This window comes from Mytilus trossulus, chromosome 4, assembly GCF_036588685.1.
Source record: "Mytilus trossulus isolate FHL-02 chromosome 4, PNRI_Mtr1.1.1.hap1, whole genome shotgun sequence".
NCBI classification, from domain to species: Eukaryota; Metazoa; Mollusca; class Bivalvia; order Mytilida; family Mytilidae; genus Mytilus; species Mytilus trossulus.
In genome coordinates, this window is record NC_086376.1 from 35,965,202 (window position 1) to 35,992,939 (window position 27,738).

The 27,738-nt window shown below is 31.5% G+C and overlaps 1 protein-coding gene across 1 annotated transcript in view; it reads left to right on the forward strand.

The window, feature by feature from the left end:
- The window catches only part of LOC134715208 (probable ATP-dependent RNA helicase DDX49), a 54,495-nt gene that overhangs the window by 20,793 nt on the left and 5,964 nt on the right, over positions 1-27,738 (forward strand). The window contains exons 5-8 of the mRNA XM_063577242.1: positions 21,658-21,836; positions 22,580-22,720; positions 23,454-23,606; positions 24,535-24,632. Coding sequence (XP_063433312.1) covers positions 21,658-21,836; positions 22,580-22,720; positions 23,454-23,606; positions 24,535-24,632 — 571 coding nt within the window. The remainder of the gene's footprint in view (positions 1-21,657; positions 21,837-22,579; positions 22,721-23,453; positions 23,607-24,534; positions 24,633-27,738) is intronic.

Sequence of the window (27,738 nt, forward strand, 5' to 3'; positions counted from 1 at the left end):
TTCTTTCATTGTGAATATAGCAATATCTAAATGTTTATGTATTTCTTCTATTAAAAGTCATTAATAGTAATAACACATTCATTCTGTGTCAGAAACTATGCTGTGTTAAATATTTAATCACAATCCAAATTCACAGCGCTTCTCCAAAACCGCTTGTCAGATTTACTTAGGGTTTCATAAAATGTTAGACTTATATGTCTAGGGGAGCCATCAATCTTTCGTTTGTGCATTGGGGTATATTTAGAGGTATTTTTAGTGGCCAAAAGAACAGAGGGGTTTACTATAGAACCCTATGGGATTTTATTTTTTTTTTATTTTTCAAATGACTATAACTTAAAAACAGGAAGTGATGAAGACACGCGGTGTGCAGTAATGATCACAGGACAATAAAACAAAGCAAATACAATATAAGGTGAGTCACTAGGGGTCAACCCCATCCCCTTCAATTTGAGAATGTTCTAATATCTTGTAAACGGTCCAGATCCCCACCCTTAAATCATATATATTCTTGTTTTGGACAATAAAACAAATCAAATGAAATATAGGGGGAGTCCCCCGGGGTTACCACCACCCCCTCCTGTTTGATAACTTGTAAACGTTCGAGATCACCACCCCTTAACCATATATATTCTTGTATGGATCAATAAAACAAATCAAATGAAATAAAGGGGGAGTCCCCGTGGGGTCACCATTACCCCATTCTGTTTGAGAACTTTTAAATGGTAAAGATACCCACCCCTAAACCATATATATATTCTTGTATAGGACAATAAAACAAATCAAATGAAATATAAGGAGTCTCTGGGGTCACACCATCACCCCCCCCCCCCCCCCACCCCCCCCCCCCCCCCCCACACACACACACTTTTTTGAAGTCTAGATCCCCACAAAACTCATCACAAAATACAATCATTTCAAATTTTCATTGTCATCAAATCCTTTATATGCGTGAGATCGGACAGTTATAATGGGAAAAATTATAGGAGTAGTACCACAGGGTTTATAATTACAGGGGCTTTGTTTTGGGAGACTTTGTAACAGCATCCTGTTATAATTATGTATTTTCCATTATAGGATGGGGTATCCTTAGTGAGTTGACTCACAGTTTTATGCAATACTCACATAATGCATAATACTGTCCACACTCATCAGTGTCCACTACATTGTTTAAGTATTTATTTATTCTGTCTGTATCCTCATACAGTTAAATTTCGTACCTTCATACCCAGAAAGCAGTCCTTAATTTAATAAAGAACACTGATCATATTTGCACATTCTTACTTTTTTGCAGGTTTATAAACAGGGATTGGGTTATGTATATGCATGTTTAAGAAGATTCTAACCAGCTACTCATGCATTATATGATTAGCTTGTGTTATAAATTAAAATCACATGCTATTTGTATGATCATTTGAGTTGCTAAATTAATCAACTAAGGATCATGATACAACATTGACAGCAAAAATTACAGTATTCTTCTTTTTCTGGTTAAGTACAGTCCTCCCAGGAGATTATTATTGTAAGGAAAACATTGTGTAGAACGTGCATATTTATACAGTGCAGTTGTGCTTAATTTAAATCTGGCTAAAAACCACTTAGCCATCTTACATATCTGGACACCCTGCACTCCTGGTTTGAATGACACTAAGGTGGTGCAGGTAACTAGGGACGCTGGTAGTCCATTCCAACTAATTATGGTTTGTATTTTCTAGTACATTATAGGATGTTGAACAAGGTAAAGTATCCATTTCTGATAGTTGCATGCTTTTATATTGAATCAGATAATTATGTCACAATATCACACAATTTAAATGCACTATTTACCAATACATCAATAGATCTCCATCTGTTCATTGGACACAAATTATAAAACAACTGCTAATTTTCGTTAACTTATTGTAACATTTATTTTAAGACATCTTTGCACCATATGCTGACTTACAGAAATGTTGTACAGTTATATAGTTTAATCATCGCAAGTATTTGATTGTTATTTATTTTATTCCTTTCCACCAAGCATGTAACATTTACATATAAGGGCAACTGGTTGACATAAAAATCATAAAAACATATACAAATGATGTATGCTGGAAAAGGGATCTGTAACATTCTAAGAACATATTCAGTTTTCTGAAGTAGATTGAGAAACCAGGGTTTATATATATTCCTTTGGAATTATCATTGCATTAAAAGAATTTGGTTATGATATTTTATGTTGGTCATTCAATCAATGAATATTTTAAAACTTAGATTACATCACAAGTTTATACTTTTAAAAGGATGAATTTTTATAAAATTCAACTTCAATAAATAAAATTTTGTCATCAGAAAGATATAACTACAACCTGTATTTTAGGCAAAAGAATTTAATTTGGCTTTGTTTTAAGATTTTACAAATCTGTTGCAATAAGAATAACAAAGAGTGGTTCATTGATTTTGTTCTCTGATTTTTTCATTAATGACTAATGTTGCCTTTTATTTAAGAGACTAAATTATACCAATTATTTATTCTCTTTAGGGGTAACAAGTTTCGCACAGACTATTATAGAATTGGAGAGTTGAGGAGTTTAGTACCAAAAGCTGTTATATTAGCATTGACCGCTACATCGACATATTCATCAAGAAAGACAATAGCTCATATACTTGGGATGAATGAATATAAACTGGTAATGGGAAGTTGTGATAGGAGTAATATAAACTATTTTGCCCAAAAGGTATCATTTAGATTACATGACAGTTTTCATTGGGTAGTTTCCAGTCTTCGGGACAATTGTGAGCAATCACCAAAAACAATTATATATTGTAGAAACATAAAATCATGTTCACAAATATATTTATATTTTTTATCTGAACTAAGTGAAGCAGCATACATAGGCACCCCATGTGCAAAAAATTGTCTATTTGCCATGTTCCACCATTCCACACCAGACAAAAATAAAAAAAATATTATTGAAAATATGAGAAAAAACAGTATTACACGTGTTGTTATTGCAACAACAGCTTTTGGGATGGGAGTAGATATCCCAGATGTTCGATTTGTTATTCATTGGGGTGCATCCCGTAGCATACAAGGATTTATGCAAGAAAGTGGGAGAGCAGGAAGAGATGGTATTACATCAACATCTGTATGTTATTATCATCCTGTTGATACAGCAAAAAATAGTGCAGATGAACAAATGATCAACTACTGTAAAACAAGTGCATGTAGGAGAAATATTCTGGTTCAACATTTTTCTCCAGATATACCTCAATCTAACACCTCACATCCATGTTGTGATAACTGTATAAAGGAGTGTTCATGTTGTGATTGTTTAATGTTAAACAAAGATTTTATAACAGACAAAGAAGATAACATGCTTTGCGAAATTGATGGTATTAAACCTTATAGGCAAGTCTCTAGTGATCAAAGAAATGCAATTCAAATAGATTTAGAGAAAATGGTCGCTGAATTAGCCAAAGAACATGATCACCTTTCTGTTTTGAGTGTAGACATTTTAACCCATTTTAGCAAACAGATGATATCTGATATTGTAAACAACATTCATTACATTTTTGAAATTTCAGATCTGATGGATAACTTTGTTTATGAAAGAAGAATAGCTGATATGATCATGAATATTATAGACACCCAGTTAGATTGAAACTTAACTTGCATTAGCAAGAGATGTGGTAGTATTGCCAATGATACAATTATTTAGCAGAGACTGATTTACAAACAAAAGCCTTATTGTTACAATGTTGCTAATGAAACACCTATCCATCAGTTCAAATGAACTTGTTATTTACTTTGAAACTATTGACCAGTTGTGATTAGACAATTTTGTAAAATTATTAAAGGAGTAGGTCTGGTAAGAGCCAATTTTGGCCTCCAATTTCAGGTTCATCTAACGAAATATTTTGGACACTTTGTAAACACTTAAGTGTCTATTTCAATTGATTAGATTAATTTTTGTGAAAGATTTAAACAGATTTAGTCATTAAAAATGCTCTGATTCAAGCTTAAATAAGAAAAACATATCAAATATGCCAAAAAATGTCACTTTTCAGATGGTTTTTGTCAAAAATGAAAGTGGCCGCATCTGTGTTCATCGTCAACCTTTATATATATGTTATGTATAATCATCAAATTCAACTTACATTTCAGTATTATGAATGAACACGAATGTGACCACTTTTATTTAAGAAGGAAACCATCTTAAATTTAACTAAAATGTTAAAATACACATATGTAGTGAAGATTTCAGTAATTTAGCATAACTTTAAATTTTGCTAATACCTGATATATGTACATTGTATTGTCAAAAACAGCCTATATTTATGTATCAGAAGCATTCTACTTTCCAATGAATAGCTAAAAGATTACAATTTCACAATTTTGTAAAACTGCTATATTTTGGAGCAAAAAACGGGTCTTACTGAACCTACTCCTTTATTCACATCTTTCATATTATTAAAAAGCACAAACCGAGGTCTAATAATATTTGTTATCATTTCAGTTAATTCTGTTGGGTTGTACTCTTGAATATAAAATAATAGAATTTTGTATGATTGCCTATGCATTAGTTCAAATGAAGTGAGTGTAAGCAATTATAGGTCAACATATAGCCTTCAAACATGAGAAAAACATATACCATATGTAGCTATAAAAGGTCACTTTTCTTGAATTTACCTTGCTTTCCACAGGAGAATCATCATACAAAATCATCACCCAAGTTGGCACTATATAGAGGGTGTGGAGCAAGAGGGTGAAATTTGGTTGATGGTTATTAATGGTACCACTAAACTTGATGCTAGGGGATGTCTTGACCTTGTTGTAGGGTATGATTCATTCATTGTTATCTGTCTAATTTATTAAAAAAATATTTTTTGAAAAAGTGATCATCTGATGGGATACTCAAGTAAAGGCTCCTGACTAGGGACAGGCAAATATCAAATGTGGAAGGGTTAAACATGGTTAAGCGCTCTACCCTCCCCTAACCTGGAACTGTGGTGTAACAGTACAGAATAAGGACATAAGAACAAGCTTTGATAATTACGGCGTTATTTTTTCATCTTAAATGCCAAAAGTGAAAATTTTATTTGAATGTTTTATAGATGTTTCTTGTTTTGTTAATAAATTAGAGTGTTGGTTTTCCCGTTTGAATGTGTTTCACTGGTCATTTTGGGGCTCTTTATAGCTTCCTGTTCTGTGTGAGCCACATCTCCTTGTTGGAGGGCATACTTTGACCTATAATTGTTTAACTTTAAATACTTTTTGACTAGGATGGAGATTTGTCTGATTGGCACTCATACCACCTCTTCTTATTTATATATGTATAATGATAAAAACTTGTAACATAAGTGTAATAAAAATTTGCCTTTATATATGGCTATCACGTTGTCGTCGTAGACATTTTAGTTTTCGGACAATAACTTTACTTTAAAACAAGGAATTATTTGAATCTAGAATAATTTTCAATTCTGGAAAATTGAAAAAAAATTATGATGAAAACTAAACCAACTAAATAGGGTTAGCCATACGTGCATGGCTAAGGGTGGTAGGTTAGTTCATACCGAAATAATAGTGAAAGTAAAATTAGCATTAGCCATGCATGCATGGCTAACCCTATTTAGTTGGATTACTTTTCTTCATATATTTTTATCAATTTTCCAGAATTCAAAATTATTCCTAATGCAAATAATTCCTTGTTTTAAGTGGTTGGATCTCTATGAAACTTCAACAAAAGGTTCAATACCCAAAAATGAAGGTTGGGATTGGTTTTGGGGGTGATGGTTCCACTCGTTTAGGGAAAAGGGGCCAAAACGAGCATTTTTCTGGTTTCTGCACAATATCTTGTGAATAACTTCTTTTTTGATTGCTCCAAAATTGTACCACAAGGTTAAATACCACAAGTAGAAGGTTTGGATTGATTTTGGGGGTAATTGCCAAAACCGTTCAGGAAAGAGGGGCAAAAAAGGGTCAAAAAGAAACATTTTTCTAGTTTTCAGACAATAACTTGTGTGAAAGTGTATGGATATCTTTTAAATTGTACCACATTATACAAAATAAAATTTCTTTGAATAAAAAAAAATTTTGGGGTGTAAATTTTTTTTTTGGTGATGGGGGGGTGGGCCATTTTTATTTTTTCAAATTATAGGTTTTTCTCAAAACTCATTTTGTATATAACAGTTTGACTAAGTATTGAGTAAAACTACAATTGAAAATAAATTCAAATTATTTAACCAATTTCAAGTTTTTGACTACATTTATTTTTTGTAAAATATTTAATTAAAATCCAAATTCAGACCTGCATCAAGCTTGAATATTGTGTCCATTTTTGACCTTACTGTTCAGCATTGGACATCTGCAGACATATCTAGCTGCACTAGGCAAGGCACATTTTTAGCCAATGGTATTTAGATAAGAAATACTTTACAGCAGGACAAGGGAGAATTTAACTTCAATGTTCTTATAGGCATAGCTAAAAAGCAAGGAAGGTTTTCATAATTTAATTGAAGCATACTCCTAATAATTATTAGGTATCTGATTGAATGTTATGATTTTTATAAGTTATAATAACAAAATAGTTTCTGACAATAGAAATAGTATAATTGTGATTATAATAACAGATCTATTACAGATAAATACAATGTAAATGTTTGAAATACAAATTAAACTAATTGAAAACTTAGAATTGTTTTTTACTGCTCAATCAAAAAATTAACTGAATTAATGAGTATAATAACTTTGCCATGTCACTGAGAGATGACTAATGCGTTATTTTTTCATCTTAAATGCCAAAAGTGAAATAGTTGAATATGGACATTTTTTTTGGGTAACTTTTTTCAAACAACAAGTGGTATAACAAGTATAAATCAAAAACATCAAAGTAACAAAGAATGACAAAATTAATAGGTTTATCATAAAAACTAAAAATTAAATACTACATCAAAAACTATATTTACTGATCATGCCAAAATAATCAAAGATGAAAAAAAAACACATTTATGAAGTGAATTATTTATAAAATGAGTATTATTTCAATGAAAGACAATTCTTTGCTTTTAATTTTTATAATTAACTCAATTTGGACAATGTATTTTTTTATTGATATGTACATGTTAAGTTTATTTTTTTGTTCTTATTCATTTTAGAATTTTTTTAACATCAGAATGATTCTGTATTGTAAATAGACATCTGTAATAAAATAATGAAAGGAAGAAAGATCCACCCACTACTCATTGACTATTTTTTAGCTCATCTTTCATTCTTTCTTTTTTTCACTTGACCCATTTAAGACAATTTTTCACATTTAATTTTCCATTTTCCTTAACTTGTAAATATCTGTCAAACAACTTAAACAATAACAAGTCAACTTGAACTGAATGTTTGTAAGTGTATCTAGTATACATTTTATAATTTAATTCTAACTCATATAAAAAAAGACAGATGTTGCTTAATAGAATATAGGTATAAAAACATTTTTCTACTTCATGTATCTTAAAAACTAAATCACATAGAGCAAACCAGGTTGTGAAGTAAAATGATCTACAGGTAAAGTTCTTCATGAAAATGAGAAGTAAAACTGATACCTAGCACAACATACATAAATATATACCAAAAATAAAGTATGGATTATTATCCAATATAAGCTTCAGATAAAATAACATTTTTAAAGCATCATATAAAATTTTAAAAAGTTATTTCCAGTACAACATGAGTGTGGTGGAGGTGCACTTCCAAAAATTCTAGGTTACTTTACTTATAAAATTATTTTTACAAAAACAACATAAAGAGATAATAATCTCCAAATGTATTGTTCATAGCCTTCTTTACAAATTGAATCCAACATGATTGTTTTAGTTAGATTATCATGTACTATTATGAATAACTGTCAATTGTTTGTTAAAAGTGCTATAGTATTTAACATATTTAATGTACAAGAACAATACTTTTATTTGTGTAATTAAATGTTATTAAGGTTATTTTATGTACACAGTGAAATCTGTCTAAACAGAACCTAGTACAATGTATAAACCAAAAAAATGTTTTCACAAAACATGTTTTTAAGTTCAGTTATTTCAAATATTATGCAATTTGAACATGAATAAACCAATTATATTTCAAAACTGAACAAAAACTGGTCCCTACAAAGTTATGTTTAGACAGATTTCACTGTACTAGTATAGCTACTAAAGTATACTGTATTTTCTTTTATAAATCCACACTTTCAAATAACTAAAAAACATAAAACATCATATAAAATTTCAAAGTAATTTCAATTACAACCTTTAAACAATCAACATGTTAGTAACATGAGCATGGTGGAAGTAAAACTAGAAAAAATATTAAAAATAAAATTTGTTTTTTGCACAAGTTTCCAAAACTTCTTGGATACTTTACTTTGAAATTGATTTTAGATAAAAACATAATAAAAATGATAAGAATCTCTTGTTAAGTTTTATATAACTTGAACTACATTTTAAGAGAAAAAACATGCAATTCACTTAATATTCATGGCCAAAAACTGCACATCAGTTTTCAAAAAGGTGATATTGATTTGATATACATTTCATTATCTATAAATGATACATTGGAAAAAACTACACTTATACAATTTTAAAGATATTTGATTTCAAAATAATGTTAGTTTTTGTAGCTTACTAAACAAAGAACAATTTTAAATGTTCCTTTATTATGTTCATATAATTAAAATCAGATTTATATTTTGGTAGTCTTGAAAAAAATCAGTCTTCACTCTTCTGTATTTTTGTTTATATATTTAATAAATTTTGAACATTTATTTTGTTTATACTTTATATTTAGAATTATATATATTAGCTGTCTAAAGAATAGGGATATATTTTAATGCTTAAGCTACAAATGTAGTTATAAAATTAAATATAGATATGACATTAAAATGCATTTTTGCGCAAGGCATACTCTCCCTTTTTTTGGATGATGTATGTTTGAAATTCCTTAATGTCAATACTTTGAAACATATCTTTTTTGTCTTGTTTAATTGCAGAATGCTCCCTTCCTGGTACTTTCTTGAAGACATTCACATCTACCAGCTGTTTCACCAAAGTTTTTCTATCTTTGTCAAGCTTTTGTGTACGGTGAAAAGCAGATACTGGTGCAAGTTTTAATTGGGAATGTAAATTTTCTTCTATGGCATTTGTTGCCATCATAGTTTTCCCGATTCTTTCTACCACTTCTGCTGAATGGTTTGGACCGAGTAACTTTACTCTTTGTTTAGCATATTTATTAAGAAGTTCCATTACATAGTCGCCATCTAGGTTGTGACCTTCTCCACCCCTGAGGTTAATGAAGCGGTTATGGATAACTTCATGCCTTTGCCTAGGGGTGTACAAGGCATTAACACCTGCCATTAAAAGAAATCCTTCGAGACGATATTTAGTTTTATGTGCCTGATGGTAAAGAAGTGTGGCATACTTCCAGTGTCGAAGAATCCTAATTCCATCTCCATATCTGGTTGCTAAAATAGATATTTTCCTTAGCAATCCCAGCTTGCAGAAATTAGTGGCATAACTATAAACATAATCATCCTGTTGGTGCAATTCGTTGGTGTCTTCCCCTGATTCTAAATTATCAATCGAACTTTCAATGTCATTTAAAAAATATTTATCTACAATTTGTCCACATAATTGGAAAATGTAATGTTTTTGTGTATGGGCATCTGCCAAGTGCAAACCTTTTGGCAGTTTTGGACACTTACTGGACATATCATTCATTTCCAAATGCTTCAAAGCAGCAGCAATTACATGGGCTTCAGTTGTTAAATCTATGAATTCACCATCAGCATGGTAATCCTTTGAAACTTTGGTAACTACATTTCGTCTATTTATCAGATTTCGGAGCTGATATAGAGTTCCAGCATCTCTACAGCTTGTAGTCAAATAGAACTTGTCCATAATTACCTGAAATAAATAACACATACATGTATAAAATAAAGGATTAGATACATAGAAATGTTACAGGGAAACCTTTGTAAAGCAAATCCCATAGGGCAACAAACCTTTAAAGGGACTGATTAAAATTTATCTAGGCATGGGACCAGTGCAAATTGGAATGGGACATGCACTGTTTTAAAGCAAAATTTCCAGGGGAAGTTTTTTGGTATTTGGTTTAATGCTGTCAATCCTATTATGTTATAAAAAATAAGTAAAAAAGCTACAAACTTCTGTTTGAATAAAATACAGATGGTCACGTTTAAAATTTTAAATACCTTTTCAAAATCAACTTTGATTTTTATGAAATTTATCTTGTATCTCTTTCATATACTCTTTTAAAAAATCTGTATATCAAAGTATCAATGTGATTTAAACTTTTTTATAGCTCATTCAATTTCGCACTGGTCTAATGCCTTGAAAACTTTTGACCGGTACTTTATACTATCACTTGTCCTCTGTCATCTTTCTTCCTAAACTTTTCATACAGGTCCACTGTTTCAGGTAAGGGTGAGGGGTGGCGCCTTTTTATACATCTAAACCAACTGCTTTAAATGTACCCGTCTTATGTCAGGAGCCTGTTGTTCAGTGGTGTGTTTTTAGGGTGTGGTTTGTTTGTGTATCTTGTTTCTCATGTGTATATAGATTAGACAGTTGGTTTTCTTGTTTGATTTGTTTTAAACTGGTAATTTTGGTGCCCTTTACAGCTTGCTGTTTGTTGTTAGGTATAAGGCTCAACTTTGAATGCCATACTTTGACTTACAATTGTTAACTTTAAATACATTGTGACATGGACACAGAGTTGTCTCATTGGCACTCATACAACATCTTCTGATTTATAATGTAGTAAAACAAATCTATTTCACCAGAATTGGATAAAAAATTGTTTATCCTGGTTAAAAATTTCAAAAACTCAATATATCTAAAATAAATAACCTGCAAAAAGTTCATCTTTTCATGGAAATCTTCCACCATTGCAAAAACTCCTTCCAATCTTTCCTCTGGGGTGTCTCCATCTAGTCTGGCCATATGAGCACACCTAATTCTCTCTACAGACAACTGATCACCTCCAACTGCTATAGGTCTGAGACCTGCATTAGTTTCATCTCTTCAAAATAGTTTTAAAAAATAATTATTTTTGAGGTAAAAATATTACAGTTATTTGCACTTTTGGACACTCATTAGGAAGGTATTGCTTATAAATACAATAGGACCACTATTTTTTGTTGTCCCCTTGCTGGCCAAATTATTTATTTTCTCTAAATTCAGAATCAAAATCTTTATTTACGAAAAAACCATTCCCTGCCCCCTGCAAGTTAAATGGTCCATTCCTTAGTCCTTATGAAAATCTATAACTATATTGAAGTTCAAGGTCATAGGTCAGTGGCACAGTGGTACTTACAATTTACTTTACCACCCTTGTGAATACACAAGAATCTAAATTTTTTAATGAGTTTTGACATACTTTATCTTTAGAAAAATCTTTAGCTATTTTAATTTTCAAGGTCAAAAGTAAAGGTCACAGAGTTAAATCTTTCAACATTATATGTCAAAGGTCATTAACATTGTCAAGTCTTTACACAGCAAGGGGATACCAGGCTTTAGTAAATATGAATTGGTAAATATTAGCTTAATAGATGCATTGTATAGAACCTTTAAGGCTGTAAAAGGATACATTCAATTTTGGTTATAACAAAGAGTTTTTAAGGCAAATGCAATGCCCATAGTGTTATTATTTTTATACTGTATGTGTCATTTCTTTTTAAACTTATACAAAATCCAGACTGTAATTCGCAGCAGCAATCACCTTATATCCTCTTTAGCAAGTTCTTCTTCTGATCTTGTACCAGGAACGTATTGTTGCAGATACCTCAAAATCTCAATCATTTCACTTGTTTTATTTTCATTGAGGGGTAGAATGCCTAGTGGTACCTAAAATTAAAATTATTCATTTATGTTAAGATTATTGTCAAGACATTTTTCAATTGTTATTAAATGAAAATAAATATTTGAGTCTTTAAATTGGTGGATTAATAGGTGTTAAACATTAAGTGTCAAATATTGGAAGAGCATGTAATTGATTTTCAAACAGACCATTTACGGATTTACATGCTGACTTCACAATGAAACAATATTGCCCTTGACAAATATTTGGTACTATTTTTAGATATGAGCATATCTGTCATTTTTCAAAGTAAGAAGTACAATGTGTAGAGCTTAGAATGTGCAAAATGTAAATCCAACTGTTTTCCAAGATAAATCCAATAAGACTAGCTGGCATCCACAAGACATATATAGAGTCATGTGTCCATTGTTGATGGCAAAGACAGTTAATGCTGGACCTTTTTGTTGTGAACTCAAATATTTGGCTTTTCACTCCAGTTATTTAAACTTATTTTGTAGCATTGGTGTTTCTCGTTCCTATATTACCTATGCAGTATTTTGCGGAATGATTTTTTTGTCTTTGAAGGGTTATTCATTTTTACCTTATTGTTGTAGATTTTACTTAAAAAATTATTTTTTTATTATTGTCTTCTGCTTTTTTTTATAAATTTTGAATGTTTAATTTATCAGATGTTCTCAATTATGTATGTGTATAAAGCCTTACCACTGTTGATTTTTGTTTCATCTGCTCGCTATATTGGTGGTAGAAACCTTCTGGTATACATTTCTGGTATGCCATAAAACTTGTAAGGTGTTTTGTTAGAATTGAAGCTGTAACCTGAATCATATCAGTCCTTAATGAGGATATGTCATCACAGTTTGGCAGAAAATCTCCAATTGGAATATGCTGTAAATTTCCAATTGGTCTCTCATTAGGAAGGTCTTCACAAATAACTCTGTCTTTAATTGCCATTAATTGTATGTAATGCTTCGATTCATTTTGATGGTCTTCTGTCATATTACGCACTTTGATGTGGAAATCTAAGTTGTCTAAATTAAACCTATATGCAGGATTTAAATCACTGGTGTTTGTTTGCGATTTGGTTTCATTTGGTTTTGAATAGCCATGATCTGTATCGACAGTTGTAGAAGAAACAGTGCCAGGTCTTGAATATGAATGATCCATGCTAGAATCATTACAAAGGTTTTTATTGATGGAAGATCTTATATTGTCCTCAACATTTTTTTTTAGTTCAAGCATACACTTTTCGGTTTTCACTTTGAGCTTATGCAAATCTCTATTGACAGTACTGTATGAATTGCAAATACCAAGCTTTGAAAGCAGAAAGTATCCCTTCTTTTGCAGTTGGTTGTTGTACAGGGATATGCCAACAGATCTTTGTAATGAATTCAAAAAAACATTGCGGGTATGAAATAAAATGGAAGCAGCTGTTACTACTCTGATGTCATTAGTAACACCTCTCCCATTCATCCCTGCAGAACTTAAAATAGACCAAAACAGAGGATTGTCCCTTTGCAATTCATCAGACATACTCTTAAAGTTCAGTTTATCTATATCCTCTATTTGTTCTGTGAAGCATGTTTTTTCTTTTTTTGCACAATTTGAGCATATCTTTTTAATTACATTACATATACCAGTAATGGTCTGTTTTCTGATGTCTTCAGATTGGTGGTTTAACAAAGATTTTACGGCCAAAAAAACACTGCCATTTGCAATGTGGTGAATTGTTTTAGACAATTTTCTTTTATTGTTAACTGATCTGTACTGTACCATTTCATATCTGTAATTTTCACCTGTTAGGTTCTTCTTTGAAGATTTATCAAGAGAAGGACATGGTTCAAATGTTTGACATGATTTTTCTATTGTAGAAGGTGCTTGACAAGATTTTCCAACATCATGTGCAAATTCTGTTTGACAATACTGGTTGACATTGAGATTTATTTTGCAGTGTGGAGTCTTTTCTGGTATTAATTCCTGTTTGTTTGTTTCAAAACCTATAATAATATATACTATGCATTATAACCAGCTGAATAAAAAGGTTGAAATATTTGATTTCAGTAAATTGAAAAGATCATTGATTAGATTTATATCCCAAGAAGATAAATATGTTTTTCAACCTAGTTTTATGACCGTTCTTGTAAATAAGTCAACCTGCTCTGGTTCACATTTTTCCAAAAAATAATATATAAAGCGTACTTACTTGATCAGTAAAGATTTATATTAATATCTCGCAATTCATATTACATAAAAGATTACTGCTCATAACTTGTATTCCATTTCTTGTCCATGTAATATCCATTTGTAATGTGCTTCTTGATCAAAAGTTGCTGATATTTGACTCGTTCAAAATAATGTCTGCACTGCAAACTTATATTTAAAAATAACAGTTTGACAGATGCATAACTATTTAAGAATGGCCAGTATTAAAAGCTTTGTGAACATGCAGTGCTTGAACTGAAAAGAAACTAGAGTGGTCATTAAGAAATGATATGCATTGCTGTATTTAGTAAACAATATCTCATATATAGGGATTTTGATACAGTGTCCATAGGCTAATTAAAGCTAACAACTTGGCCCATTATTTATACAAAAATTAGCAGAGTGGAATGAAACATGTAATCTATCTTTAAACCTTCATATTAGGCAAAGATAAAAAAATAACTTCAATATCTTAAGAAATTTTGAAAAACTTCATATTAACATATTTGTTTTCTCAAGTGCACAAATACATGTCCAAAAACCGTTATTTTAGCATAAATCAGCACAGCAGAAAAACTATTATTTTATAGTATAACTATTATTTTAATTAAATTTTACAACTCAAAAGCCGGTTATTTTGGCCAAGATCAGCAGAATGGAAACGTTAACTTGATCTGTAAGTTTTATAAGTGGACCTGAATAAACAAAAAAATCAAGTACTGTAAATATCTTTAGTTGTTTAAAAAAGTGAGCATATTTGGTTTTGATGGAATGACAGAATAGCACTGTAAATTACTCACTGCCCATATTCAAACTCTGTCAGAGTGTTTTAGTTGTTAGGATTGTATACAAGTTTAATAAAATTTGAAACAAGTGTGGACACAGATCAGCATGGATAGTATCCAGCATTCTGAGAGTATTGCATGGCAATACATAGTCCCCTACCAGTAAAAATTCATTTTTCCCGAAAACAAAATTTGAACTTGATGTGTAAATTGTCATGTTAAAACTATTAATACCAAATATCAAATCAATATAACGGTAGTCAGGCATGACCAACAAAGAGTGCAGAAAATTGGTTAATAATGTGATTTTTCTAGGTCTAAGGATCATATAACGCTGCAAAATATCATCAAATCAGAACAAAATTTAAACTTGATCTGTAACTTGTAATGGTAAAACTATAAACAAAATATCAATCAAACTCTTTAAGTATGCCAAAAAAAATAGTGAAAAATTTATTTCTTGCATGATTTTTTTAAGTCCCAAGGACCATAATTTGCAAAAAAATCATCAGACTGGAACAAAATTCTAACTTGATCTATAACTTGTCATGGTTAAACAATATGGCAAATATGAGGTCAATATCTTCAAGTGTGACAAAAAAAAGTGTCGAAAACAGATTACTTATGTGATTTTTCTAAGTCCAAGGGCCATAACTCTGCAAAAAATCCCCAGACCGGAACAAAATTAGAACTTGATCTGTAACTTATCATGGTTATACTATATACCAAATATCAAACCACTAACTTCAAGCATGACAAAAAAAGTGTGTAAAGCTGATTTGCCGGTCTGAAGGATTGACAGACGGACTGACTGACGGACAGAGTGCAAACCTAAAGTCCCCTTCAACTTCGTTGGTAGGGGACTACTTAGGACAGACCGAAGGATGGACAGATAACAAGGGTAACACTTAAATGTACCCTTTGCCTTGCTGCAGGGACATAAAAAGACACAATTATGAAGTAGAATGCTTACTCATTGTCCATTAAAAGGATATTTGTTGTATCATAACAGTTTGATATGAATTAAATGTACTACAAATGTATTTATTCAGTTACATCTTCTGATTTTTAAAGTGATTATTGAACTGAAAAAATGTTTTTTTCTTGCACTAGTTTGTATAATAAAAGTTGTTTTATATGCATTGTAGTTTTCCCCCTTTTAAAAAACATGCTAAAATTTACACCAACACTTAAAATACAAAGTAAATTCATTTGTTAACATTTCCAATTTTGATTATTTATAAGAGAATCTTCTTAGATGTTTTCTTAAAAAAGATTTGTAATTTAGAGAGTTAAGTTGCTTGAAATTTTAATGCCTAATTTCAGGATAGCAAAATCCAGTTTAGGCAGTTATAATTTTTAAATGATGACATGCAAAATAGAATACAGAATAGAAAATGGGTATGTCAAAGAGACGACATTCCAATCAACGGACACATAACAGCCAAAACCCTAATGATAATAACATCCAAGGCAACATCAAAATTCATGTAAATGCTTTCTTATGATTATTAATAACAGTTTTATTTCCCTGAGCAAACATTAACCATTGCACATTCATTTAGTATCTGCATGCATTAATTAAAAATGGATATATATTTGTCGAATTGAAATGTGAAAAACTGAGGGGTATATACATGTATAATTGTCAATTCGTTCTGATGAACCTTAACATTTTTAGATACATGTACATGTATGTAAAAGTGAAAAACAAGCTGATTCCTTTTTTCATAAATGTGAATAATTTATCATAAATTAACTTAATTTTGGTTAAATCGAAACTATTATTACTGGTATATAATTCTGATGATGTTGTACAGAAATATGAGGTTTGTAATGATATTGACATTAAGACGTTTATTGAAATTCAAATAACCATAATAAAAAATTGATGTTGCCTTTATATAAACAGTTAGTAAAATATTCATGCAATAACTTTTTTTTCTTTTACCTCTAACATCATGTTGCAAAGCTGATTTGTGTCTTTTCCCAGATGGTTTTTGTAAGGAACATAAGCGCTTTGTTGGTACATTTTCTTGCAGCTGCTGTGATTTGGATTCTATTTTTTTTGTCAAATCGTCTGCTTTTGCATATAGATTTAGAGCTTTTTCAATTGACCTGAATATTAAAGAAATTTCATATTTATAATTATGGGTAGCCAAATGAACAGACAAATGACAGACTAAGTTATCAGTATAAATAATGTATGTATTAAAAGTTTTAAATAATTTATATATATATTATGAGACTATTTAATGTTTGAATAATAGCCAATGATAAATCTTACGAGGCGATAGATCATATAAATATGATGCAGTACACTACCAAATATAAAATGCAAGTCTATAAATGTACAACATCACCAAAAAATGTGCTTAGCCAAGCGCAGCTGGATAGGACCGCAGAGGTCCAATCCTGAACAGTTTGGGCAATTAGGACAATATTCAAGCTTGATACAGGTCTGAATTTGGATTTTAATTAAATATTTGACACATAATAGTTTTTCTGTCACAGAATAAATGTAGTCAAAGAACTTGAAATTGGTTAAATGATATGAATTTATTTTCAATTTCATGCTGTTGCGCAATACACTGTGCTGTAGTGCAATACACTGCGCTGTTGTGCAATACTTAGTAAATCTGTTTTTAGACTATAGACAAAGAAATAGCAAAATAAATTGTGATAAAAACCTAAAATATAAAAAAATAAATTAAAAAAAAATGCCCCCCCCCCCCTAAATTTTTTTCCAAAAAAAGTGGTTATTTCGTAAATCTTGAAGAAAAAAAAATGTGCCCCCCCCAAAAAGATTTATTTTTACCCCCCCAAAAAAAAAATTGATAAGAAATTGTATTTTTGTAAAATGTGGTACAATTTCAGAGATATCCGTACACTTTAACACAAGTTATAGTCGTTAACTAGAAAAATGCTTGTTTTTGTCCCCTAATTCCTAAACGGTTGGGACCATTACCCCCAAAAACAATCCCAACCTTCCTTTTGTGGTATTGAACCTTTTGCTTAAGTTTCATAGAGATCCATACACTTAAACTAAAGTTATTGTCTGGAAACCAATGTGTCTACGGACGACGACAACGACGACGATGACAACGACGTGATAGCAATATACGAACGCAAATTTTTTCGGTCGTATAAAAAACAATTTGGTGATGTTGTATGTACATTTTTAGACTTATATTATGGAACTATATAGTTATTTTGTGTACACTGTACATGTATCATATACATTTGATTGTTAGATGTGAATGCATATCAGCATGATCAGTGTGTTTTAGGGAGGCAACAATTTGTAGTCATTGCGCTAAGCTGTGCATACCATTACCAATAACTTGCTATTATGGTGTTTTACAAATTAAAGAAGTGTACTGTGAGTCATTAGCCTAATTTCTCCACAAAAATAAACTTAATTGTCATGTATTGTTTTCAACATATCATACATTTTTGAGGTGTTTTAAAAATATGACTGAGACTCTTTAATTTAATATTGAAAAAGGAAATTCCAAGTTACATTTAATAATGAAAAATGGTCATTTGAGTATCCCTTATCCACTTCAAATACACATGCTGACTTCATTATTATTATGACATGTTCATGAAGTGTTTGAAGAATGGAGTTGAAAACTGTAAAAGGAGTTAATTATACAAATTTTTAACCCTCTTTCTGCAAAAATATAAATTTTCAAATCTAATAAATAAAAAGTTCTTCAAACATTTCCAAATAGCATGTGTAAAGGTGTAATATTTTCCTTTGATAATTCAGAGATATTGGTAAAAAACTGTATGAGAAGATTTCATAAAGTTTGAGATATTGTGTGTTTTTAAAAATTAATAAGTTTCACATTCACCTAAAAATTAGTTTAAAAATGAGGGGCCAGATGGGGGGGGGGGGGGGGGGGGGGGGGGGGGGCTCATCACGATTCACAAGTTGATTTTTTTGTCAATCATGATTCACAGAAAATAAATTTCCATGATCACGGATCACGAAAAAAATATAATAAGGGAAAAAATCTGTAGAAAAACGGGTAACGATAGTGAAAATACACCAATCACGAAGAACGAAAATAATCCATCTGGCCCCTCAATAATATTGAAACTATAACAGGTATAGAATTTCAACATGTGCTTTTCAAAATAATTTTGACCACTTGAAATGCTATTTCAAAGTTTGTGCTTCTGTCTTAAACTGTGATTAGAAGATAATCAGGTTTTTAATGTGTTGGTAAATTTATTAAAAAGAATATGAGTTAATAATGTAATAATTGTATTTTAACTGTATTTAAATTGTATGTATCTACATACATGATATATATATGTATCTATGCAAATAAATATTCTTTTTCCTTATTAATGTATGCTCTGTATGATCCTTGTGTGCCCCTAATTGAAAATAAAATATGTTGTGTTCTTTTCAAGATACAACTCTCCTTCCAAGTCACATTGTATTAATAGTTCACAACTATAGGTAAAATATGGCCTTCAACAAGGAGCCTTAGCCAGTCAGGGGAACACAACTTGACAATTAAAACCTATTTTGTTGTTCTCTCGTGAGTAAATTCCCATTGATCAGCATTAAACAGTACCAAATATATATTTAATTTGTTTTCATAGCTTTTAAATTTTCATTTGCTTCTTAGTTGCTTTAGTCATGATTGTGGTTATTGTTTTTTGGATTGCTTTGCATAGTGCTATTCTATTCATTTTGTGTGTGCTTATATGCTATTCTTAAATATGTATGCTTTGTTTGCCTTGCATGTATATCATATTCATTCTATGTCTGTATGTATGTATGTCTGTTCTATGTTTGTGTTTTGTTTTATATATTCGGTGAAAAGCTCACAAGAGCTTATCATAGGCGGATTGTGTGGTGGGCTCGGGGGGCCCTGCCCCCCTCTTGCGTGGGAAAAATTTGGTTGATTATATAGGGAATCACTGAAGCATGACTGGAGCGGGCCCCCCCTTAGGTCAGTCAGCGGGCCCCCCCCTTATGAAAAGTTCTGGATCCGCCACTGCTTATGTTTTTGTATGTTGTAAACCATGCCGAATGAAATTAAAGTTTTCTTATCTTATCTTATATAAAAATTAAAAGGCTGGGGCGATCTGTGACGAATGAGCGTTTGGGTACCCTGAAGTTACAGCTAAAAATCCACCTATAATCACAGGAATCAGAAATTCTATCAATTTGGGGGTCTGTAAAAGTTGAACTACACTATCACAGGAGAGCTTCTCTCGTACATACCATTTACATTGATGACAAACGTAACTGCCAAAGTTCTCTTTGCACTGTAGATTAGTTTCATAAAATTTACAACAGTTTTGTAACAGTTTTGTTTTCGAATGCGGAACCAACAGAGCCACTTTTAGATAATATGAGATACTTTCTTGAACCAACTGTAGAACAAGAAACACATAGAGATGTGTTTGGCACAACTGAGTGAGAAATGAATAAACTTGAGATAGACTCAGCTGATTTGGATGCCACGTCCATTGATAGTCCATTTCCTCTGTTCGGTTTTATCTAGTGTTAACATGAATAGAAGATAAATCTTGAAACTTTCCGAAAAATTAAAACTAGCTCATTTGCATATTTTGTCACGCCCCAACTTAACAATTATTCAATGCAATTGAATCCAGACTCTACATATAGGATATGGAGCGTCTGGATGATCGAGACTAAGGGGTAAAATGCAGTTTTTGGCTTATAACTCCAAAACCAAAGCATTTAGAGCAAATCTGACAGGGAGTAAAATTGTTTATCAGGTCAAGATCAATCTGCCATGAAATTTGCAGATGGATCGGACAAACTGCTGTTAGGTTGCTGCCCCTGAATTAGTCATTTTAAGGAAATTTTGCTGTTTTTTGTTATTATCTTGAATTTATTATAGATAGAGATAAACTGTAAACAGCATCAATGTACAGCAAAGTAAGACCTAAAAATAAGTCAACATGACCAAAATGGTCAATTGACCCCATAAGAGTTATTGTCCTTTATAGTCCATTTTTAACAATTTTCATAAAATTTGTAAATTTTAACCAACATTTTAGACTGAAACTTTTAGGCCAAGTTCAATGTAGATAGAAATAATTGTAAGCAGCAAGAATGTTCAATAAAGTAAGATGTACAAACACATCACCATCACCAAAACACAATTTTGTCATGAATTCAAATGCGTCCTTTGTTTAATATTCACATAGACCAAGGTGAGCGACACAGGCTCTTTGGAGCCTCTAGTTTTATATACCAATGCTACAGGTTGACTTTATAACATAAAAAAATCACAGTACTAAAAGATGAAATATATGGGTCAAATGAATCACAAAATCAGAGTAGATGTGTTTTACTAAAAGTACTTGACGACAGTCTTTTAAGTTGGATGATGAAAATGCATATCTTCGTGAAAAAAATACATTTTTTTGTTTTCCATTTCTACGATTGCGCTTTACATTTGTCATCCTGTGATGTTTTAAAATTTAGTGTCCTTAACCTCAAACATAACGCCCAATAATTTTATTTAAGTATGATGTATACAAGCTGAAGCCCCGCCTATCAATTGCCACGCTTGAACAAACATTGATACAAGCAAAGCAAGCAAGCCAAACAAAGATTTGACTTGCTAGCATTAATGTAAAAGCTGTAAATATTTAATGAAATCTATTCTAGCATCTCTTGATTTAGATTTATTAATGTAAGGTATAGATAACTGGACCTCCATAAATTCCAACAAAAACCTATTCAAGCTTTTCTAATAGAGTGTATGATTAATAAAAGTTACATGCCATAAAAGTTACTATTGTTTATTAAAGGTACTGGATGAGGCAGACAGATTGATAGAAGATGATTTTGGTGAACAGCTGGAGGTAATATTTGAAGTTTTACCAAAGAGGAGACAGACATTACTGTTTAGTGCTACAATGACGAAAAACTTGGAAGACATGCAAGATTTAGCCATGACAAAACCTTTCTTCTGGCAGCAAATATCTCAGTAAGTCAAATTTGGCAAATTATACTACAACTTAGGTGGATTCTGCTTTATCAACCTACCCACAATAAAAGGTGGCACAGAGTGGGCTAAATTTTTATCTTGTCCACTCTGTCCATCCATGTAATTTCTTTTGTTTAACCATAAAACTTGCAAGTACAGTTAATTGAAAAATGCAGAGTGGGCACAGGTAGGCTGTCCACTGTGGGCAGGTGGAAAAAGCAAAATCCACAAAGGCTGTTGTGTAAGTAAGATTAAGCCATTACTAATTCCATATTAAAAAGAATCCCATGTATTGTGGATTCATTGATTTTCCTGGGTATCAATTATCTTAGATTGAGGAAATGTTGCATTTCCTTGGATATTTGATTTCAAAGACTTTTAAGTCTGTATTCAACCTGTTGTTGTGAGTCGTTGCACATACAAATTCTTGGTTCACCGTGTTCCAACGAAAACCACGAAAATTGGTATCCCACATACAATAATGGATCCAATAATGAATCCACAGTATCATGAGCTTAAACAGATTTATTTTTTAATCAATACTATGCAATCTAATCTGAAGAAATAAGATCAGATATACATTTGCCATTGTTTGCTAAAGGCATTCATAAAAATCTGAAATACTGAGTAATACATCAGCATTTCAACTAAATTGTTTCTTTTTGAAAATGGAATTATTATGGGTTCAATGGAGCAAGTATTTTATAAAAAAATTATATTGAAAGTCTCCATATTATTTTCAGAGAATCAACAGTTGAATCGTTAGAGCAGTATTATATCCTGATGCCTGCAGATGTGAAGGATGCCTATCTTGTTCATACACTCGACAAATATTTAGAGAAAAACAAGAAAAGTTCAGTTATTATATTCACCAATACTTGCAAGTAAGCAAAATTAGGAAAGTAAAAAAATGAGAACATTAATTTATAATACATACACATAACTAGTTTTTTTTATGCAGTTTACCTGAAAAAGCTTAAGAAACTAAAAAAAAAAATATTTTTGAATTTTGATATGTTATAACTGACAAAATGGAGACCAAGTTCAATATTTAGAAATTTTACTTTTACTCTTCATTGTTATGGTCCTTGATAAATTGAAATTGTCACAGTATGTTTTTTCCATTCAATTACTAGGGTACCCTTTGACCAATGCTATCAAATTTACTTAAGTTCTTACGTAAACCAAAATGGAGTTCAAGTGTGATATTTACAATTTTCACTGATGCTGTTAAGAAGTGATTGTCATTGACAGATAAGAAAAATAGGTGCAGAAATTGTCAGATAAAACAGGCCTGAGAGTGCCATAAATAAGAATACATTAATTTCATTTATACTAGCTGTCTTTGTTAAAGTTCAACAATGGTATAAAGAACAATGTGCAATTTCATTGTTCATAAACCATTGGAGAAATAATATCACACCATTTGTGGAATTCCAGAATAATAGATTTTATTTAACAGTCATTAGATATAAAGTTCAGATATAAACACTTTAGAAAAAAATCCTGAAGGAGCTTTATATTGAAAATGGCAAATTGTAAAAGCTTGACAATAAGATTTCACATGATCTATTTGTTAGAAAAAATAAAATTTGTATAAAACTTGATTGCTTTCAGATACACACAGATTCTTGGGATTATTTTATCAGAGCTTGGCATTCAGTGTGTGGTGTTACACTCAATGATCCGACAGAAGGAAAGATTAGCCTCCCTTGCTAAGTTTAAATCAAGTCAAGTCAGTGTAATGATTGCTACTGATGTGGCTAGCAGGTAAGTGGCAATTTTGATTAAGAAAGCCATTGGAAAGTTTATTAGGGCTTGTGTTACCTTAGCTCAAATTTACTGTAAATTTAAATTCTATCACTGAGTCAATACCTTTGTTGGATGACTGTTAGTCTCAGTGATTATCACCCTCTAGTGGCCAGTTCTTTGGTACTGGAATGAAAATATCCATTTTAAGTTTTGAATGTGTCTGAATGCCTTTGAATTTTATATATCTATTTTTCTCTATATGCACAGGTTTGTGGTGTAAACACATCCATTTTACCTAAAGGTTCAAAAATTGCTGTAAGATCAGCAGAAAACAGACTTGGAAATAAACGTCAATAAGAGATTTAACTATGAATATTATACTGAAACATTGATACTACTGTTAATTGATTGTGTACATTTATTATTGCAATTTTTATGCCCCACCTATGATAGTAGAGGGGCATTATGTTTTCTGGTCTGTGCCTCCGTCGGTTCGTCCCACTTCAGGTTTAAGTTTTTGGTCAAGGTAGTTTTTGATGAAGTTGAAGTCCAATCCACTTGAAACTTAGTACACATGTTCCCCATGATATGATCTTTCTAATTTTAATGCTAAATTATAGTTTTGACCCCAATTTCACGGTCCATTGAACATGGAAAATTATAGTGCAAGTGGGGCATCCGTGTACTATAGACACATTCTTGTTTCATATATATAGACTAACATGCGACGTTAATGTTTGCTCGTTAAGAAAAAATGTGGTTCAATTCATATCTAAAATTTCAACATCAAGTTTAAATTATGACTTTTATAACCCTGTTTTTTTTTCGCAATATTAAAAACATCACAAAAATTTCTGAATTTACAGTATTACAATTAAGAATTCCTGTTTAGGAATTTAACATATATCAATTTTTCCATTTTTATATTAAAAATTGTGTTTTTCAGAGGATTGGACATTCCGACAGTAGATTTGATTATTAACCACAACGTACCAAACAGACCAAAGGACTATGTACATAGAGTTGGACGTACTGCTAGAGCAGGTATTAGAAACAATACTATATTGATACATATACTGTTTTATACTGTGTTTATTACTTTCATTGGCAGTAGAATTAACATTTTCTGTTTTTGTTTTCCTTGATATACAATTGTTTATTTGCATGACTTGGATTAAACTTCCAATTTTGTCTGTGTATGATTTAAAACAAAAATTTATGGTCCTTTTTCATATGGAGTTGTGTGTTGTTTCCTTTGGATAACTTGAGAACTGTTCAACCAATCCTTTTTAATTGAAGTTGCGGTCAAGTTTCATCTGGTCAGAAGTTAAGGCCTAAGATTGCTTTATTTTTATCAATGACACTAATTAATGTTTGTAAAATTGTGTTTCTGTCATTATGACATGCTGGTGTTTGAATGATAAAGAGTTATCTCGTGATACAGCTTTGTCAGCTCAACATTTCTTTTCCCCTGCTATACAATACAGATGTCTCTGAGTCTTAATATGGCATATCATGGGCTTTTCATTGACCATATGGCAAATCATGGGCTTTTCATTGACCATATGGCAAATCATGGGCTTTTCATTGACCATATGGCAAATCATGGGCTTTTCATTGACCACATGGCAAATCATGGGCTTTTCATTGACCATATGGCAAATCATGGGCTTTTCATTGACCATATGGCAAATCATGGGCTTTTCATTGACCATATGGCAAATCATGAGCTTTTCATTGACCATATGGCAAATCATGGGCTTTTCATTGACCATATGGCCATGGACAACTAGATTTCTTCTTTTCTGAAAAATGGTGTGAAGAATGTTGTAAAATCCCTTTGTAAACTCCGCATTTCATTCTGATTGGATGTTAAAGTCTGACTTAATTTTTTTTTAATTCTTTGAATCAGCAAGAATTGGATGTATAAGGCCAAAATAAAAATATGGTTTGTTTCCCCTCGCCCGACCGACTCAGAGAAATCCCGCCGACTCAAAAGTTTTTATTCCGTTTTTTTGCAACATTTTTTTTTTTATTTCCGGAAATTTTTCGGGGTTGTTTCCGGTGCCGATGATCATTTTATGGTGACCAAAAATCAGCGGTATTGTTTTTTAAATTTCAAACATCCTGTATTATTTTGTACACATTCCGATCACGTGATCGACTGGTTTATTTATCCGAGAGATCGTTAATTCACCCACCCAACGATGTCAAATATCGTAGGGACCAGTTCAATAAATGATCAAAATGGGTCCATTTGCAAAACTATTACTGCCAAATTAACATTTCCTTCCTCCAATTTTTCGCTTTTAAAAGATACTGAAACTTAAGAAAGGAATGGACAGAGACATTAAATACATGTCTCAGGTGCTGAAAAGTTCATTTCTAAACAATATAAGGGAAGTGTTACCCCCTTCTCTGACAACGTGGTCTCGACCATTGATTGAACCATCTATGACTATATCATTACTTTTTCGCGTTTACTACCGAACTGTCAAACCTGCATTGTTTGAAGGAGGCAACCCTGTTTTCAAGGGATTCATTATAAGCCCGTATATTACGATCACTTGTCCATCCGTGGCTCTTTTTCAAATGGATAAGGGAATAAGACAAAACGAAAATTTTGTGTAGATATATATGGAATATCGATATTTGTCAACCAATCATCAATATATATTGTTTAAATATTGCTTTAAATTTAATGTAAATAGAGGATGGCTTGGATTAGGAATAGTATTTAATGCTAAAAAGGCCACAAATGTAAACAGGAAGTTATGTCAGCCAGTAAGGGAGATAATTTGGGAGGGAAAGCCCTAAAAGAAGTATTGTCAAATCTTGAAAAAACAAAAAGAAAATGTTCAACACTACCTTTTTGAATGTGACCTGTATTCAGATGCCAGAGACAAATTATTTCATCAAATATACTTCATAACAGGACAAATTCCAACAGATCTAGATAATTTATTAACAATCAATTTGCCAAATGCAGAAAATATCAATCAACTATTAGCAGAGTACATAGAAACAAACCGTTTTAGTGGATAATTTGATACAAATTTCTTTAAATTTTTTATATTTTTAATTTTTCATGCCATTTCAATAACCTAATAAACCATTTTTTTTCAATTCATTTCACTTCATACAATAATTCTATAATATTTTTAAAGCGCCACCTACAATATATAAGTACAAAGGAGAAACTACATTTGTGATAATTATTTTACAAGAGAGGATAATTTACAAGAGAGGTGACTCTGTCATCACGACAAAGATTGAAGATTGAAGAACTTATCTGGTGGCACGTATTCAATTGTTTATAGAATTATCAAACACAACCTGTAAAAATCAATAACAAACCAACCGCGCGACGCGACAAAGTTACTGAGAATTGTGGAAAATCACGCGCTTACCACAGCGCTATCCAAAAATCCTGGGGAGAACACTGGAATCTGTTTCTCAAATGTAGACAATATGCATCTTTTCCAATGATCTCCAAAAAGATGTTTTCTTTCTATGTAAAGACATTGGGCATGGTTGTCGTTGTTTTAGATGTCACAATAAGAAATTCAGAGGAAAGCAAGAAAATTTGATTTGAATTAATATTGGTGATTTCCTCAATGTCAGAAGCAAAATCTGAGTCCTGAGCTGTCAGAGGGTAAATTGTTTGATGGAACATTCTTCAGGTTGAACAACTACAGTACATGCATATATATATTTAAAACAGTTTGCTACTTAGTAGTCAGACTCACTGTCAAAGAGGGAAAATAATCACAGTCATGAACAATTCGAGATACAAATCCAAATAAAATCAAATAAAATTAATGTCAAGTTGACACCTGACACAGAGAGCTACAAACATTTAGACAATTTAACACGTACATTTAAGTTGCTATAGATGGCTATATATGCCAGACATACACATAAACGATTTGTTTAGCTCTGTTGGATATTAAAAAAAATATCAAGATATAAAAAAAAAAAAAAAAAAACCCTACCTACCTACCCACCTACAAAAATGTGGGTAGGGGTTTGGGGAAACATACATTCTTTTAATTGTGGCCTAAGTCTGAATGATTTTTATTTTTTTATTCTTTGAACCAGGATGGCCAAAAGTTACAGTCATATGAAATGAGTTACTGGTGAAAAATAA